Source organism: Dreissena polymorpha, chromosome 13, assembly GCF_020536995.1.
Source record: "Dreissena polymorpha isolate Duluth1 chromosome 13, UMN_Dpol_1.0, whole genome shotgun sequence".
Taxonomy (NCBI): domain Eukaryota; kingdom Metazoa; phylum Mollusca; class Bivalvia; order Myida; family Dreissenidae; genus Dreissena; species Dreissena polymorpha.
The window spans coordinates 61,193,005-61,210,370 of record NC_068367.1 but is presented as its reverse complement, the minus strand read 5'-3'; the positions used below and the strand labels follow the sequence as shown (position 1 = coordinate 61,210,370).

The following is a 17,366-nucleotide window of genomic DNA, read 5'->3' as shown; positions in this document are numbered from 1 at the left end:
GTGCTGACGAAATCGTCATTTTTATAAAAATGACGAAATTTTGTGCTGTCAAAAATAAATGGTTTCACAGTAATAGAACAACCTTCTGTAGACAATAGAGGTCACAGTTTTCATCCAATCTTTATGAAATTTGGTCAGAATGTTTATCTTGATGAAATCTGGGTTGGGATTTTATTTGGGTCATCTGGGGTCAAAAACTAGGTCACTAGGTCAAATAATAGAAAAACCTTGTGTAGACATTAGAGATCATAGTTTTCATCCAACCTTTATGAAATTTGGTCAGAATTCTTGATGAAATCTGGGTGGGATTGTATTTGGGTCATCTGGGGTAAAAATCTAGGTCAAATAAATAGAAAAACCTTGTGTTGACAATAGAGGTCATAGTTTTTATCCAATATTTATGAACTGTGGTCAGAATGTTTATCTTGATGAAATCTGGATTGGGATTGTATTTGGGTCATCTAGAGTCAGGAACTAGGTCACTAGGTCAAATCATAGAAAAACATTGTGTAGACAATAGAGGTCATAGTTTTCATCTGATCTTAATGAGTCAGGTGAGCGATTCAGGGCCATCATGGCCCTCTTGTTATAGTTTATATTATTATTGGCAGTATAATAACATATTAACTGTCGAAATGCCCCTTTAATCTTGAACATATTAAATAACATCATTATCATATCCTCAAATCACAAAGCTGGTCAAGGGTTATACTCATCCTAATTTGCATTGTTCATAACTGATCCACTTGATATACCTGTTAGATGACTGATGTGAATAAAACTTGATTGTGATTGGCAAATCAGATATGACAAATTGTTCAATACTTGTTAATTACCAATTGTCATACATGTAGGTAATCGTTACCTTTGTGTATAGATTACAATGTATTTCATCAATATTTAAAACCTGAAAGTTCATGTCCAAATAACTGATAGCAAATCATTGTAGGTAAACTGCACATTTTTTTTAGCTCGGCTGTTTTCGGAGAAATCCCGAGGTATTGTCATAGCCAGCTCATCAACCGCCGTCCGCCGAGGTGGTGCTAAAACCTTAACATTAGCTCTTAAATCAAAGTGCTTTCACCTACAACTTTGAAACTTCATAACATATGTAGATGCACCTTGATGAGTTCTACATGCAAAACCCATGTTTGGGTCACTAGGTCAAAGGTTAAGGTCACTGTGACCTCTAAAAAAAAAAATAATCAACTGGTTGTACTAATTGGTAATTCTAAAATGTCTTGCAAACACTAATTTTAGTAGAATGCAAAATTTACAATTATATTAAACTAATAGCAGAAAAACATATTAAAACGCCTATTGCAATTTATGAACTCAGATAATTGTACGAAGTTTTTCAAATAGATCTTAACTATATCCCAACTTCCAATAGGGGTGTTGGTTTGTGAGGGTGGTGGTGGATGTATTTAACACTTTGTCTGTCTATATGAGAAATGGTCTGTCACAAGCCAACTTGTCCTGAAAATATTTCTTTTTATCACATTTATGACTCAATCCTGATGAAACTTAGAATCTGAGTCATGTGCGTCAAAAAACTAGGTCACATATTCAAATCTATGAAAAACTTTGACACTACTACTCTAGACACCATATGTATCACTCAATCTTGATGAAACTTAGTCAGAATGCTTTTCTTGAAAATATCTAGGCCAGGCTAAAAGCTTGGTCATGTGTGTCAATAAAATAGGTCATCAAGTCAAATTATACAGTAAAAGTTTGAATAAAGCTCAGGTGTGTCAAACAACTAGGTCACTAGGTCAAATCTTAAAAAACTTGTTACCACTCTGTCTCCAGAGGCCACATTAATGACTCAGTCTTGATGAAACTTGGTCTGAGTGTTTATCTTGGCAATATACATACCATGTTTGAATCTGGTTCAAGTGGGATCAAAAACTAGGTCATCAGGTTAAGTCTTCTACAATTGGTGAACCTTGAACTCAGGTGAGCACTTCAAGGCCTTTATTACCCTCTTGTATGAAAATAGTGAAACTTTAACTTTATAAAAAAAAAACAGTTGTAAAACTTAAACATGGAACACTGTATTATGTGAATTGGGAATAAGACATCAAACTGGGAATGGACATCATTTTGGTGATTTTCTCAAACAAAACTATTCATTTCATGATCTACATATATTTTTGTAATATATTATCTATAATTTAAGCTTAATAAGAAATTTTCCATGACTTTTTCATTAACAGTGATTGAATTTTTATCATTTAAAGTGTATTTTTAAACTGTGTACAGTTTCATTTCATGAGGATTTTTTTTTCAAATAATAAAAAATCCAGTTTTGAAGTATATTCAATTAAAATGATGCTATTATATATGCAAGTATATGTTTATGCCCCCCTTCGAAGAAGAGGGGGTATATTGCTTTGCTCACGCCGGTCTGTCGGTCGGTCTGTCGGTCAGTCGGTCTGTCGGTCCGTCCACCAGGTGGTTGTCAGACGATAACTCAAGAACGCTTGGGCCTAGAATCATGAAACTTCATAGGTACATTGATCATGACTTGCAGATGACCCCTATTGATTTTGAGGTCACTAGGTCAAAGGTCAAGGTCACAGTGACCCGAAATAGTAAAATGGTTTCCGGATGATAACTCAAGAACGCTTATTCCTAGGATCATGAAACTTGATAGGTAGATTGATCATGACTAGCAGATGACCCCTATTGATTTTCAGGTCACTAGGTCAAAGGTCAAGGTCACAGTGGCCCAAAATAGTAAAATGGTTTCAGGATGATAACTCAAGAACGCTTAGGCCTAGGATCATGAAACTTGATAGGTAGATTGATCATGACTCGCAGATGACCCCTATTGATTTTCAGGTCACTAGGTCAAAGGTCAAGGTCACAGTGACCCGAAATAGTAAAATGGTTTCCGGATGATAACTCAAGAACGCTCAGGCCTAGGATCATGAAACTTGATAGGTAGATTGATCATGACCCGCAGATGACCCCTATTGATTTTCAGGTCACTAGGTCAAAGGTCAAGGTCACGATGACCCGAAATAGTAAAATGGTTTCCGGATGATAACTAAAGAACGCTTATTCCTAGGATTTTGAAACTTGATAGGTAGATTGATCATGACTCGCAGATGACCCCTATTGATTTTCAGGTCACTAGGTCAAAGGTCAAGGTCACGGTGACCCGAAATAGTTAAATGGTGTCCGGATGATAACTCAAGAATGCTTATGGCTAGGATCATGAAACTTCATAGGTACATTGATCATGACTGGCAGATGATCCCTATTGATTTTCAGGTCACTAGGTCAAAGGTCAAGGTCACAGTGACAAAAAACATATTCACACAATGGCTCTCACTACAACGGAGAGCCCATATGGGGGGCATGCATGTTTTACAAACAGCCCTTGTTTAATTATAATTTGTAAAACTAGATAAATACAACAGATAAAACTGCACTTTTGATAAAACACAATTTATTCCCAAATTGATGTCTTATTCCCAATTCACATAATACCGTGTTATGGTAACAAATGAAGCACATATTTTATTTGAAACATAATATACAGTCATGAATACACATTCAGTAATTATTGCAATGAATAAGATTTATTCAAATCTTTTTTTTTTCAAGTTTCTTTTTGCAAGTAGCAGAACATCAGCCTCTTTTATTAAAAAAACAATTAAATGTTAAATGTTTTCAAAGTTTCCTCAAGTAACTTTTTAAGTATATATTTTAAAGAATGAAGACTATGGTGAGAATTCCAGCAATCCATCATCACTGTGCAATAACTCCCACCGGTCTGGTTCACCATACAAAGGCAACAATATACTGGAAGTGTACTCCATATCCGCCATGATCTCAATGACAGGTGAGGTTTTTCTACCTCCATAGCCTGGATATAGTGTAAACCGGGGATTGTACTCACGGAGCTACTTAGGGAAATCTAAGTTAAGTCTTTAAATTTGGATGCCGAAGAATTAGTCTGATGTTTTTTTTAAAATATAAAACAGCTAGTTACAATCTTATATTTTCAAAAGCGAATATATCATTAATGAATGAAAAAGTATTGAAGAACTGATGTCAGTAAACTTAGAAAAATAGAAGTAAAACCTATTTTGCAGCATGAAAACTTGCAATGTCTTTGTAGAAAGTATTTTATTGGATGCTTAAAGTATGACCACTCACAGGTATAATCAGAGAGTCAGAGAAGACTGGTAAATCGTACGCGGTATTCTCAATCCGGGTCACCAGACGAAGCTCCGAGGGGGAGGAGATATGGGACGTGTATCGACGCTACAGCGACTTCCACGATCTACAAATGATCATGTCAGAAAAGGTATTTTTATGAAATCATGTTAATTTCTTTTATTTTCTCATAAAGGCTGCATTTTGATTGGATTATTATGCTTATAAACTCAGGTGATATGTTTTTTTATTTTCTGATAAACGCACTACTTATGCTAACTAAAAATTTATTTTAATGTCATAAATACATACCTGCTATCCCTAGCTATACCTTTCAAGGAGGGTTAGCTTCTCCAGAAATCTTCAAGCGCCGGAATTAGGCCACCTCTCAAACTGAAAACAGATCGGGTTAAACATAGTACAATGTAACCTAACCGGAAATCAAGAACCGCAACTCATCTTACTTTTCTGGAGACACACCAAGCAAATCGCCATTTTTTATCAGCTTCAAATGTGGACTTTTTGTTCAATTCTGCATGGTGGAATTGGGTTTGAAATTGATGAATTGTATAATTTATCGTTTCTACTTCATTTTGAAATCTTTTCTTGTATTATTTTGTGGAATAATTAATTGTTTTTCACATTTTGACGGGTTTTTACATGTGCTCATGATTTGAGCACGAGGATTTCGTGATTTTTGTCAACAAGTTATTGACTATATTGTACAGTGTAAATACTTTGTTTAACTGATTATTATGCCCCCCTTCGAAGAAGAGGGGGTATAGTGCTTTGCTCATGTCGGTCTGTCGGTCGGTCGGTCGGTCTGTCGGTCTGTCGGTCCGTCCACCAGGTGGTTGTCAGACAATAACTCAAGAACGCTTGGGCCTAGGATCATGAAACTTCATAGGTACATTGATCATGACTCGCAGATGACCCCTATTGATTTTGAGGTCACTAGGTCAAAGGTCAAGGTCACGGTGACCAGAAATAGTAAAATGGTTTTTGAATGATAACTCAAGAACGCATACGCCTAGGATCATGAAACTTCATGGGTAGATTGATCATGACTTGCAGATGACCCCTATGGATTTTGAGGTCACTAGGTCAAAGGTCAAGGTCACGGTTACCGGAAATAGTAAAATGGTTTCCGGGTGATAACTCAAGAACGCATACACCTAGGATCATGAAACTTCATGGGTAGATTGATCATGACTCGCAGATGACCCCTATTGATTTTGAGGTCACTAGGTCAAAGGTCAAGGTCACGGTGACCGGAAATAGTAAAATGGTTTTCGGATGATAACTCAAGAACGCATACGCCTAGGATCATGAAACTTCATAGGTAGATTGATCATGACTTGCAGATGACCCCTATTGATTTTGAAGTCACAAGGTCAAAGGTCAAGGTCACGGTGACCCGAAATAGTAAAATAATTTTCGGATGATAACTCAAGAACGCTTTTGCCTAGGAACATGAAACTTCATAGGTACATTGATCGTGACCCGTAGATGACCCCTATTGATTTTCAGGTCACTAGGTCAAAGGTCAAGGTCATAGTGACAAAAATCGTATTCACACAATGGCTGCCACTACAACGGACAGCCCATATGGGGGGCATGCATGTTTTACAAACAGCCCTTGTTTCAGTTATTTTGTTCGTTTAACACTGTTTTCTTACGTGGATTCTTTTCTTTTTCTACTTTCAGAATAAGAATGAATTTACAAATTAGAGGTTCATGTGGTCACATTAAGGCTTCGTGGGATTCCCACAAGTACCGTAGTTCGGTCACCGGGGACCAGTCCGGTCACTGGTCCATGGTACCGATTACCGGGGACCAGTTTGGTCACTGGTCCATGGTACCGGTCACCGGGGACTGGTCCGGTCACCGGTCCGTGGTACTGGGGACCGGTCTGTGGTACCGGGGACCGGTCTGGTCACCGGTCCGTAGTACCGGTCACCAGGGACCGGTCTGGTCACTGGTCCATGGTACCGATCACCGGGGACTGGTCACTGGAATCAGCTAATAAGACCATTCCAAAACGAGGAGAACTGTGGAAAGGGCCTAAGGATTTATCTGATCCTAAGCATAATGAACGTACTAGAAGCTACAAGCCTCCTGTACCAGATCCAACTTCCGGCTTGGATTTCGCCAAATTACCGTTTCAGGAACCTGACATCAATAAGCTGTTGCTTAATATGCCTACTTCTTCAACTTCTGTTTCTGTTCCTTATTCAATGTTGGAACATTGGGAAGTAAGAGAACGCAGATCTTTAGGTTTTACCAACCAGATAGATCTCATGCTAGCAACTATTTTGCAGTTGGTGTGTGATTGGTCGGACTCGGTTCCTGAAGAACTTGTGATTTGTTAATTCATCTTTCACTAACGACATTGTCCCTTTCACATAATGCTGTTTTTTAATGTCGGAAATGCTAAGGATTCATAGAGATCTTATCCTTTCTTCTTTACCTAAAATTTTTCTATTAGAACCTGATATGTATTCTCTCAGAACGGCACCTCTCTCATCAGAATTTCTTTTTTTCGATGGAAGGATGCAAGACGCAATTTCAGCGGACAAAGATGATCAACTTCATGCTTCTTTAGCTAGAAACAACTCTGGACAACGCCAAGGGGCCTTAAAGCGACCTGCTTCTAGACCAATGGCAAATCCAGTAGTTAAGAAGGATAAGAGGAATAACCTTTTCTCTAAAAGACCTTCCTTGAATCCTCGGTTAGTTCCTTACAAACAGTCTTCATTTAACAGACCTTCTGTTTCTCAGAAATCTTCTGTTAAGAAATCTAGTAGGAAGAACAAGTCTCAGCTGGATAAGAGTTATTCCAAACCTTTTACTGGCAAGGGTGGACCTTCTACTTACCAGCCCTAGGTACCTACCCTTTCTATCGCCTTCTCCTCCGATGCCTGAAATACCGGTAGGGGCCAGACTTCTTCATTTTTCAAATCGTTGGCTTCGTATAACTTCAGACGCTTGGGTTCATTCTCTAGTTACAGAAGGCCTGACTTTTCCATTCGAAAACAGACCTCCACTTTCTCGCGTCCCTGTAGAGCTGGTATCTCCGCATCCACAGATTCCAGAGTCCATTCTCGGCCTCTTGGAAAAACAGGTGGTAGAAAGGGTTACAGCCCCTTATTCTCCAGGATTTACAGTCGTCTTTTTCATGTTCAAAAGAAAAATGGTTCCTGGAGACCATTTATAGACTTAAAAGTTTTCAACACGTATCTACTCAAACCAACTTTCAAAATGGAGACTCCTTCCTTCATAAGGAATTCCATCAAACCTCTGCACTGGGGGGTGTCCTTGGATCTGGAAGATGCGTACTTCCATGTTCCTATACATCCCAACTACCGCAAGTACCTTCGTTTTGCATTTCGAGGCCAGGTATACCAGTTCCGGGCGATGCCATTTGGGTTGGCAACAGCCCCTCTAGTCTTTACCAAGCTTATGGCTACAGTAGGAGCACATTTCCGAGTTCATGGTATTCTGCTTCTTCAGTACTTTGACGACTGGCTGTTACACCAGCTCGATCGTCAATTGCTTCTGCACCATCTGGAATTTTCTTGGATGGAACTCCTATCATTTGGGCTCCTTTTAAATGCAGACAAATCAGACCTCGTTCCATCTCAAGATTTCACTTTTGTGGGAATGAATTTCTTGACTCACATCAACAAGGTCAGAGTGTCTCGTCAACATATATCAGACCTTCTGGTGAAGGTCAATTGGGTTTTGTCCCAATCTCATATAACAGCTCAAGAGTTCCTATCTCTCAACGGTATCCTGAGCTCAGTCGCAGACTTTGTGCAATTAGGACGTCTGTTCCTTCGTCCTCTTCAGCATTACCTCTCAGCTTGTTGGAAATGGTCTCCGGACAATCTGTTATCGCAGATTCCTATTCTTCCGGAGTTAATACCACATCTTAAGTGATGGCTAGACGAGGAGACTCTCTTGGCAGGAGTGCCTCTTATTCCTCCGCAACCGTCATTGTATCTTATGACGGATGCGAGCAAGGAAGGGTGGGGTGCTCATCTAGAACCACTCAGTCTGACAGTTTCGGGGTTGTGGTCTCATCAGGAGTCACATATGCATATCAACAATCTAGAAATGCGAGCGGTGTTTCTAGCTGTATCTCATTTCCAGTCACATCTTCGAGACTCTTGTGTGATGGTGTCAGCAGACAACACATCAGTTGTGACTTACATTCAGGCACAGGGGGGAACACATTCTCACTCCCTGTATCTGGAAACCAGGGAATTACTTGTTCTTTGCAAGACGCTCAACATTTTTCTTCTGGCCAAATATATTCCAGGTCGTCTCAACGCCCTGGCGGATGGGTTGTCTCGCAAACACTAATTACTTCCATTGGAGTGGACACTTCATCAGGAAGTGACCAGTCAGATTTTTCTTGTGTTCGGTTATCCTTTAGTCAACTTATTTGCAACCAGACACAATCACAGACTTCCTCTGTATGTGAGTCCGGTTTACGATCCAGCAGCGTGGGCAATAGACGGGCTTTTGTTTGATTTGGATCAACTGGACGCTTATGCTTATCCCCCACCCATTCTGATTCCCCAAATATTTGCGAAAATCAGGGTGAGTTTGTATCGCATACTCCTGATGCCCCTTGGTGGCCCAGGAGATCGTGGTTCAACGATCTTCTCAGTCTCCTGTACGATTATCCCAGGACACTTCCTTACAGATCAGATCTGCTGTCTCAAAGAGGCAGACTTCATGCGGATCCAGCAATGTTTCACTTACACGTCTGGCCGTTATCAGGCAATCCTCGTTGCTTCTGCAAGGAGAAAGTCCAGCGATTTCGGAACTTATTCGATCTATGGAACTTAAACGTCCTGTTTCTCGTACACTGGCGCCTAAATGGGATTTGGCTTGTGTTCTTGATTCTCTTACTAAGGCTCCATATGAACCTCTAGATCAAGCTTCTTTACAGTTCCTAAATTGGAAGACCGTTTTCCTTCTTACTATGGCTTCAGCCAAAAGGAGAAGTGAAATTCATGCTCTTTCTATTGAGGATGGTCATCTTCGTTTTGATTCCTCAGATGGATCTGTTACGTTGCTATGTCAGCCTGAGGATTTCTTGCTAAAAATCAACTCCCCTCTATGGCTTCTAAACCCTTCAAAGTTCCAAGTCTTCCTAATACTTGTGGGCATGAAGATCATGATAGACTTCTTGTGGTTGCTCAAACAGTAGTTTCTTCCATGGCATAAATGTACTGGTGCTATCCAGAAACTATGTACAATACTGTACTAACGAAGATTATATGAGGACATATTTCTACTATCTCTGGCTGAAAAACCTGAATATGGGTTTTTGCTGTGATGGGAAAATATAACGAGAACCTCCTGCCACAGTTACAAAATCAGCTAGAGATAGCAGGTATGTATTTATGACATTAAAACAAATTTTCTTAAAATAAAATTCATTTTAATTATTAAATACTTACCTGCTATCGGTAAGTCCCATCTCCCACGCTGCTCATCGTTTAATATTTTCATTAATGCATGAAAAGTAAGATGAGTTGCGGTTCTTGATTTCTGGTTAGGTTACATTGTACTATGTTTAACCCGATCTGTTTTTAGTTAGAGAGGTGGCCGAATTCCGGCGCTTGAAGATTTCTGGAGAAGCTAACCCACCTTGAAAGGTATAGCTAGGGATAGCAGGTAAGTATTTAATAATTAAAATGAATTTTATTTTAAGAAAATTTGTTTTCCACTTCAATAAGGGTGTTAAATACCAAAGTCTTCAAAATGTCAAAGATTAAAGGAAACAAGAAAATTTGTTGAATTGATATCCCCCCCCCCCAAATTTAGTTTGTTTATGGATGGGTGCAAATCTCTTGATATTTGTTATAATCCTAAAAAAATATTTAAGTGTAGGGTAATTCTTTAATGCATTGCTATTCTCCTCATTGATATCTATGCAACCATGCAGTTTTATATTGAAGTATTGTAGCGTATTTGAGATATAGCCCTGAAAAGTTACACAATACAAAATCAACAAAGGGCAATAACTCTTATTTAAGTAAGTGTAGAGTTATGGTTTTTAAGCATGACACTTCTCCTCATTGATATCAATACACACATGAAGTTTCATGTTGAAGTCTTGCATGGTATTTCAGATATAGCCCTGAAAAGTTACATCATGCAAAAAGCAATGGGCAATAACTCTAATTTAAGAAAGTGTAGGGTTATGGTTCATGTGCATGGCACATCTCTTTATTGATATCAACACACCCATGAAGTTTCATGTTGATATCTTATACAGTTTTTGAGATAAAGCCATGCAAAGTTTTGTGACAGACGGACGGACTGACGGTTGGATATACAGATGGACAGTCGGACAGACAGACCCAATTCTATATCCCTCCGCCTTTGGCAAGGGATGATAAATGTAATTCGTTTTTTTAAGGTAAGGATGAAGGGGATTGATAACCATCTGAAATAATTACCAACCTGGCTTACATCCACTTATGTGAGCTTAAAATAACATAAATAATCAAAATCAATGATATTTTTGCAAAATATTATGTAAAATAAAGTTAACCCATACAAAATCACTGTTCCTATAGCAAAAGCTTAAATTACGTGGTGTAGTTACATAGATTAAAAGAAATACAAAATGCTTGTTTTTATATATTTTGTGCAACAATATATTCCATGTTAATTTCCCACCACAATATCTGAAGATTTACAAGCAAACGTGTTACTGGCTTCGGGCAGTGTCGGATAAATAATGTATTCATGGGAACTACGTAGTGCTTCAGAAGCTGCCCAAAGCCAATATCGTGTTCGCTCGTAAATGTTCGGATATTGTAGCCAGAAATTCACATGGAATATGTGACTCAGAAAAATAAAAACAAGCATTATGTATCGTGTTAAATCTATGTTACCAGACCACATCTGGCGTTTTAATTTCGGCTACTGCTATAAGGAACATTGATTTGTTATGTGTAAACTTTATTTTTCGAAATAGTGTACAAAATATTTGTTGATTTTGAGTGTTTATGGGCTTTAAAGACATCTTGCAGTATTAAATATTAAATAAAGTAACAAAAACAAAAACAAATTGTCCTTGACCAGATGATGGTTAAAATGTACTTGTTATTTCTTTTTTATATTTCAGTTGCCTCATTTCCATGGACCATCTTTGCCACCAAAATCGTTGTTAAGAAATAACACTGACGAGTTTTTGGAAAAACGAAGAAAAGCTCTGGATACATATTTACAGGTACCAGGGTTGGGCCAGAAGGTTTGCATTCAAGATCAAATCATTCTGTTTGTCATGTGAATAACAGTATTGTTTTCATTCGAAGAAACAGACACAAAAATCTTTTAAAAATGTATTAGTCCACAAACAGCATTTTCATTCAAACAAACACACAAGATATGCACAATTTATCTTACTCAAGCAAAAAACTTCAAACTATATAAAATGATGCTTAATTGAAAAACAACATATCACATCACCCACAAATATTTAAACCACATACAGTCATTCTAACTCACAACTGTGCAATAAAATCTTCCTGGTAAATCATTCTAGAGTCCAGTAGCATTACCTTATCTTTCTTTAAAAGCGCATTGTTCTACAATTGTTCGACAAACTGCCAAATTTTGGACTCATTTCCCTTTGACTCAGACTCCTCTGCACTTGCGTACGTACAACATATAACTCACTTTATCATACCACCGCTTTGATATCTGCCTGACATAACGTTGCCTGATATATTTAAACTTATAGATACTTAAAGATAAACTTAACTTGATGCTTTTATATCCATCCTCTCAAAAGCATCGTCACACCAGTACTGTCAGTACTTTGATTTTTACAAAGTGGCCAAGCAGTGGTAGCCCAGTGCACAAGAACTATAATAACTCCTGCTTTCATTTCACAGTTATTGCCCTGAGTGTTAGTTTGTTAGAGTGTTAAAATTTTCAGGGAAAAAGTTCATTACTTATTGTCATAACACGGTATATAGACTCTACGTTTTATTTACACACTAAGATAATCAATACATACACCAATTAAATTAATGAATAAGACACCTCACACGTATTGTATTATTACATGTCTACGCTCAACTCTACTCTCCCCCCAGATTCTCTCTCTTCCTGGCGTTTGTTCAAATCTGCCTACCATTCCATATTTAGATGTTGTGATTGACACTGACATTTAATTTATATTTATTATGGCAACTGCTGAAATATCTGACAAACATACTCTGCCTAGCAACAGAACAGAACATTCGCTAATTTGTAATATGAAATGATGACAACATAATATCCTGTTCTGATAAATTACGTCCACCATGACCAGATGGCATAAAAATGTTCCTATACTAAACATTACAACATAGGGTATATGGTGACCATAATATTATGTTTGCAGATGAAACTTCTTAGGTAGGGAGCTTGCATCAAACAAGTTCTTAAAACTGAACTACATGTATAAATGCAGGGGTAGGGGAGCTATTTCGATCAGGACATTGAAAGTACAAGTTTACCTTGTTAGTTCCTAAATATAAGGTAGAGTAATGTCTCATGGATTTGCTCAGGATGCCTTGAAAAGGTTTGGTCATTAGTTTGTTCTGGGTAAGGTTAAAGTAAACATTTGGTAAGCTGCTTATTTCAATGTTGATTTTGGACTTGCGGATCAGGCTATTCTTAGAATTCAAATGCTTAAATCTTCACATAACTGGTTCATTTTGTATTAACTTCATGTGACATTTGAACAAGTATAATTAGTGTTTGATATTATACTCACATAAATATAAGTTTATGAAAATAGTAAACACATGCATATCATGAACAATATCATAAGATATTTATCAACAATAAGTAAACTAATCCTCAAACAAAATCATTTTAATACATTGTTCTTTAATTTTTTATGCCCCCACCACTATAGTGAGCATACATGCCATACGTCCCGGATTGTCCGGGACAGTCCCGGAAATGAAAAACTTGTCCCGCTGTCCCGGAAATCTGTCAAATGTCCCGGAATTTACAAAATCCATATATACATGTACCTTATCTTAGGCTTAACTGCACTTCGAATCTGTGTATATCTGCAGCGTCTCCATGACAATGCCTACCCGAATAGGCAGACTACGCTACGTGTCAAATTGATCAATTAACAGGGGTCCTGTTATCATATCGATTGTCTCACGTTTGCGGTCAAACCGAAAAGGCGGCATTGTTTAATGTGGTTGTTAATTGACTTAAATCTACTACGTCATTATTTCACGCTGCGTAAGGGCAAATGATAGTTGTTCACACATCTGAAGTCCAACATCTCTGAGTAAAAAATTAAAAGCAGTTTATGTTCGCACGTTTAACCGACAAAGAAGTTTAGAAAAAAAACAGTTTTGTTGTATTTGCTTTATTGTGATTGGTTGTATGTATTGTGAATTGATTTGAGTTTACAATCTAACGGTACTGTATTGTTGTATTTTTTATTATATAAATGTTATAAATGAATAACTGCGTATCAACAACTACGCGTTTCACACCGGTCTTAATAACAATAACGCAGTGACGTCACCATCTATGTTTAGAACATTTACACTGAAAACACGTGGCTTGTATCTAGTAACGGAAGTAGTAATGTTTAATTTGACGTTAATAGATCAAGTGTATTTCGGATAGGCTTTGGAACTTTTGCAATTAACGATGCGAAACAAAAAAAAAACGTACCAAAAATGCATATGTCTATAAATATCGCTACATTTTATACATGTCCCGGAAAATCGGCAAAAGTCCCGGACAATTTAACTCAATGTCCCGGAATTGGTCTGAAAAATTATGGCATGTATGATAGTGAGGGACATATTGTTTTTGCCCTGTCTGTTGGTTTGTTGGTTTGTGTGTTTGTTTGTGCAAATTTTAACATTTGCAATTACTTTTGCAATATTGAAGATAGCAACTTCATATTTGGCATGCATGTGTATCTCATAGAGCTGCACATTTTGAGTGGTGAAAGGTCAAGGTCATCCTTTAAGGTCAAAGGTCAAATATATGGGTCAAACTAGCTAATTTAATGTACACTTTTGCAGTATTGAAGATAGCAGCTTGATATTTGGCATGCATGTGTATCTAATGGAGCTGCACATTGTGAGTGGTGAAAGGTCAAGGTCATCATTCAAGGTCAAAGGTCAAATATATGGGGACATAGTGTTTCACAAACACATCACTTGTTTACAATCCTTTCAAACCTAGTTTCAAGTAAACTTATGTTTTGTTGATTTTGCTAAAGATAGTTGAGCATATTTAAATTGCTCACTGATAATTATTTGGTAAAGACATGTTTCATGGGATATTTGTTATATTTTTATACAAGGAATATTGAATATGTCTTATTCCAACAGTCAGTGTGTCTCATATAAATTGTAAACAAAACTGTAACACTGTTTTAAATGACAACTGTTTACATGAATGTGCACATTATTATAAATGACTGTAATCCTACTCCAACACCCACTGTTTCTCAAACACTGTAATTGCATTGTTCTTCATTCCAACAATGATTGAGCCTGTGCTTTTTCTGTAGTAGACAGACAAAGGGTTAGACACATCACCATTCTTTGTGACCACCTCTGCCAGTCTCTGTCTCCCATCCCTGTCCACCTGGACAATTGTGTCTTTAGAGTATTCACACAGCAGAACTTGTCCTGAATCAGTCACATGAAGACCTGGTAGTACTACACGTAAGCTCAGTGCATAAACAGTCAGGGTGGAGATCACTGTTCCATCCCCGGACAGTGTGACCAGCTGTTTATTGGCCTTGTTGACCACATATATCCTGTCTCCATCTGGACTCACTGCACATGTGGTAACTGTGGTATAGAAGACAGTGATGGTAAGATGTTGTTATGTGGAAATGAAAGGTGTGATATAAAAAGTAGCAAGTCTAATGTTCTTGTAATAAAATTAAGTCAAATTTTTATTATTTTATTTAGTATATACCTAAAACACTTTATACAATAATTATTATGATTATTAAACATAAAGTACAGTAATCCAACTATAAAGAACAGCTGTATTGTGGATGTGATATGATGTGATTCTTTTATTTAGGTTTACATAGGTTTATTTACGTAGGTTAATAGTTTGACTTGGTGGAATAATTATCAAAGATGTAATTGTCTAAATTTAATACATAATTATACATGTATTATAAAAATATGTCCTTAGTTTGCAAAACATCGTATTAGGGAATATGCATTAAAAATACATAATTAAATTTGGTTCAAGATGTTTAGATCATTATTTACAAAACATATGTTTGTTTAATGGGATTAATAGTATGTGAAACTTGATTTCAGTGACAGTAGAAGCATGGTTTAACAAGTTTTGAACATAAGAATAATGATAGGAATAATTATTACCTGTATTCAATCCTGATGTATCCATATACATCTCCCTCACCAGTCTTCCATCCAGAGTATAGAGATACAGAGCATTACCATCTGTAATGTACAGGTTACCATGCTGATGGGCAATACCCAAGCAATTATGTTGGAGCTCCAGTATCCTGTCATTTGTCAACAGATCATTGATCACTCTGATAAAATGGACCTGATTGTTCTTCACAGTAACCGCCACCAGACTGGAGTCAATGCTGCACAGGGACCATGGTTCATCAGGCAAGTCATATTGGGCCAACTCCTTGTATCTCCAATCCAGGAGCTTCAATTTACGGTTGTCCTGGTCTGTGATGAGGAGTTCTCCAGAAGCTGTTTCACAAATACCAGTTATTCTGCATGTGTTTTTATCATTGATAGTCTTCACTATCACTCTAGGCCTCTCACTACTCTTCACTTTTATGATAGGTTCAGGGTTGCTTAGTGGACCAAGGTGATATTCTTGGACCAGCTGGTGTTTTTCTGGATTAGACACCTGGCCTGACTTTGTCAGATCACTTGTTTTGTTTCCAGAGGCAGACTGGCTGGATGCTTCAGATTTATTTTGTGTGGTAACTAAGGTCTGGGTTTTGCTTTCAGCTAGTTGTGATTGTTTCACAGTGATCAGTATTTTTCCCAAACCTGAGAGAGTGGACAGGGTTTGTTGGATGGTTGTATTAGGATTAAATGTCAGTGTTCTCTTATTCTTTGCTGTCATATCTTGTAAAGATGCCTCTACCTTGAGGGACTGGTCAAGGCATTTTCTATACTTAATTAAAGTTAATGTTTGACTTCGTTCTTCTCTTCTCAGCCAATCTTCTTTAACACACGTTATTTGTTTGATTGCCGTGCAGCTCTCTATGTCAGTTTGAATTGCTGTCCTCATGGCGGCCAACAATGAGTCCAACTCCTTCTTGGTATTCTTCTCCAGTTGATCCAAGGAATCATTGATTTTCTTTCGTAAAGTATTTATCTCTTTCATAATTTTCTTGTAAGATTTCTGAAGAGACTTCATATTTTTTTCTAACTTGTCTTTCTTTTGTATCAACTGATGGTTTTGTGTATCAACAGTCACTGACAACTGCTTGAAGTCTCCTTTTTGATGGAGGTCTTTCACTTTGTCAGCTATAAGTAGCACTTTACTGCATTTCCTGCAAAAACAAAACCACATCCATTTACATCATGCATGGGTTTTGCCAATGGCTGTAAATATTCTTAGATGTACATTTTATTTTTAATATATTATTTTGTAACATCAAATATCTTAAAAAACAAACTTAATAAACTAAAATTTGTCAGATTTTTAGCTCCGCTGTTTTCGGAGAAAACCCGAGTTATTGTCATAGCCAGCTCGTCCGCTGTCTGTGTCGTGCTAAAACCTTAACATTGGCTCTAAAATCAAAGTGCTTCCACCTACAACATTAAAACAAAATATGTAGCTGCACCTTGATGAGTTCTACATGCCACACCCATTTTTGGGTCACTAGGTCAAAGGTCAAGGTCACTGTGACCTCTAATATTCTTCTGACAAGCTTTCATTTATTCAAAACTGCACCCACACCTGAGCGTTGGCACCTGCTATGCGGTGCTCTTGTTTAAACTTAAGAAAGTTAATTGAACTTCCAAAATAAATATTTGATTCGTTCATAAGACCGGAAGGACACATAGTACTAAATGATATTTTTCTGACACACCATTATACAGATGATATTGGTTAGTTTGTGTATAATCGATTATAAATCACAAGTGGTCATA

General features: G+C 37.5%; 1 protein-coding gene across 1 annotated transcript in view; it reads left to right on the top strand.

Annotated features, from left to right (window-relative positions):
* The window catches only part of LOC127856605 (sorting nexin-13-like), a 70,342-nt gene that overhangs the window by 39,614 nt on the left and 13,362 nt on the right, over positions 1 to 17,366 (top strand). The window contains exons 17-19 of the mRNA XM_052392914.1: positions 3,730 to 3,859; positions 4,179 to 4,327; positions 11,333 to 11,437. Of these exons, the coding sequence (XP_052248874.1) occupies positions 3,730 to 3,859; positions 4,179 to 4,327; positions 11,333 to 11,437 (384 nt within the window). The remainder of the gene's footprint in view (positions 1 to 3,729; positions 3,860 to 4,178; positions 4,328 to 11,332; positions 11,438 to 17,366) is intronic.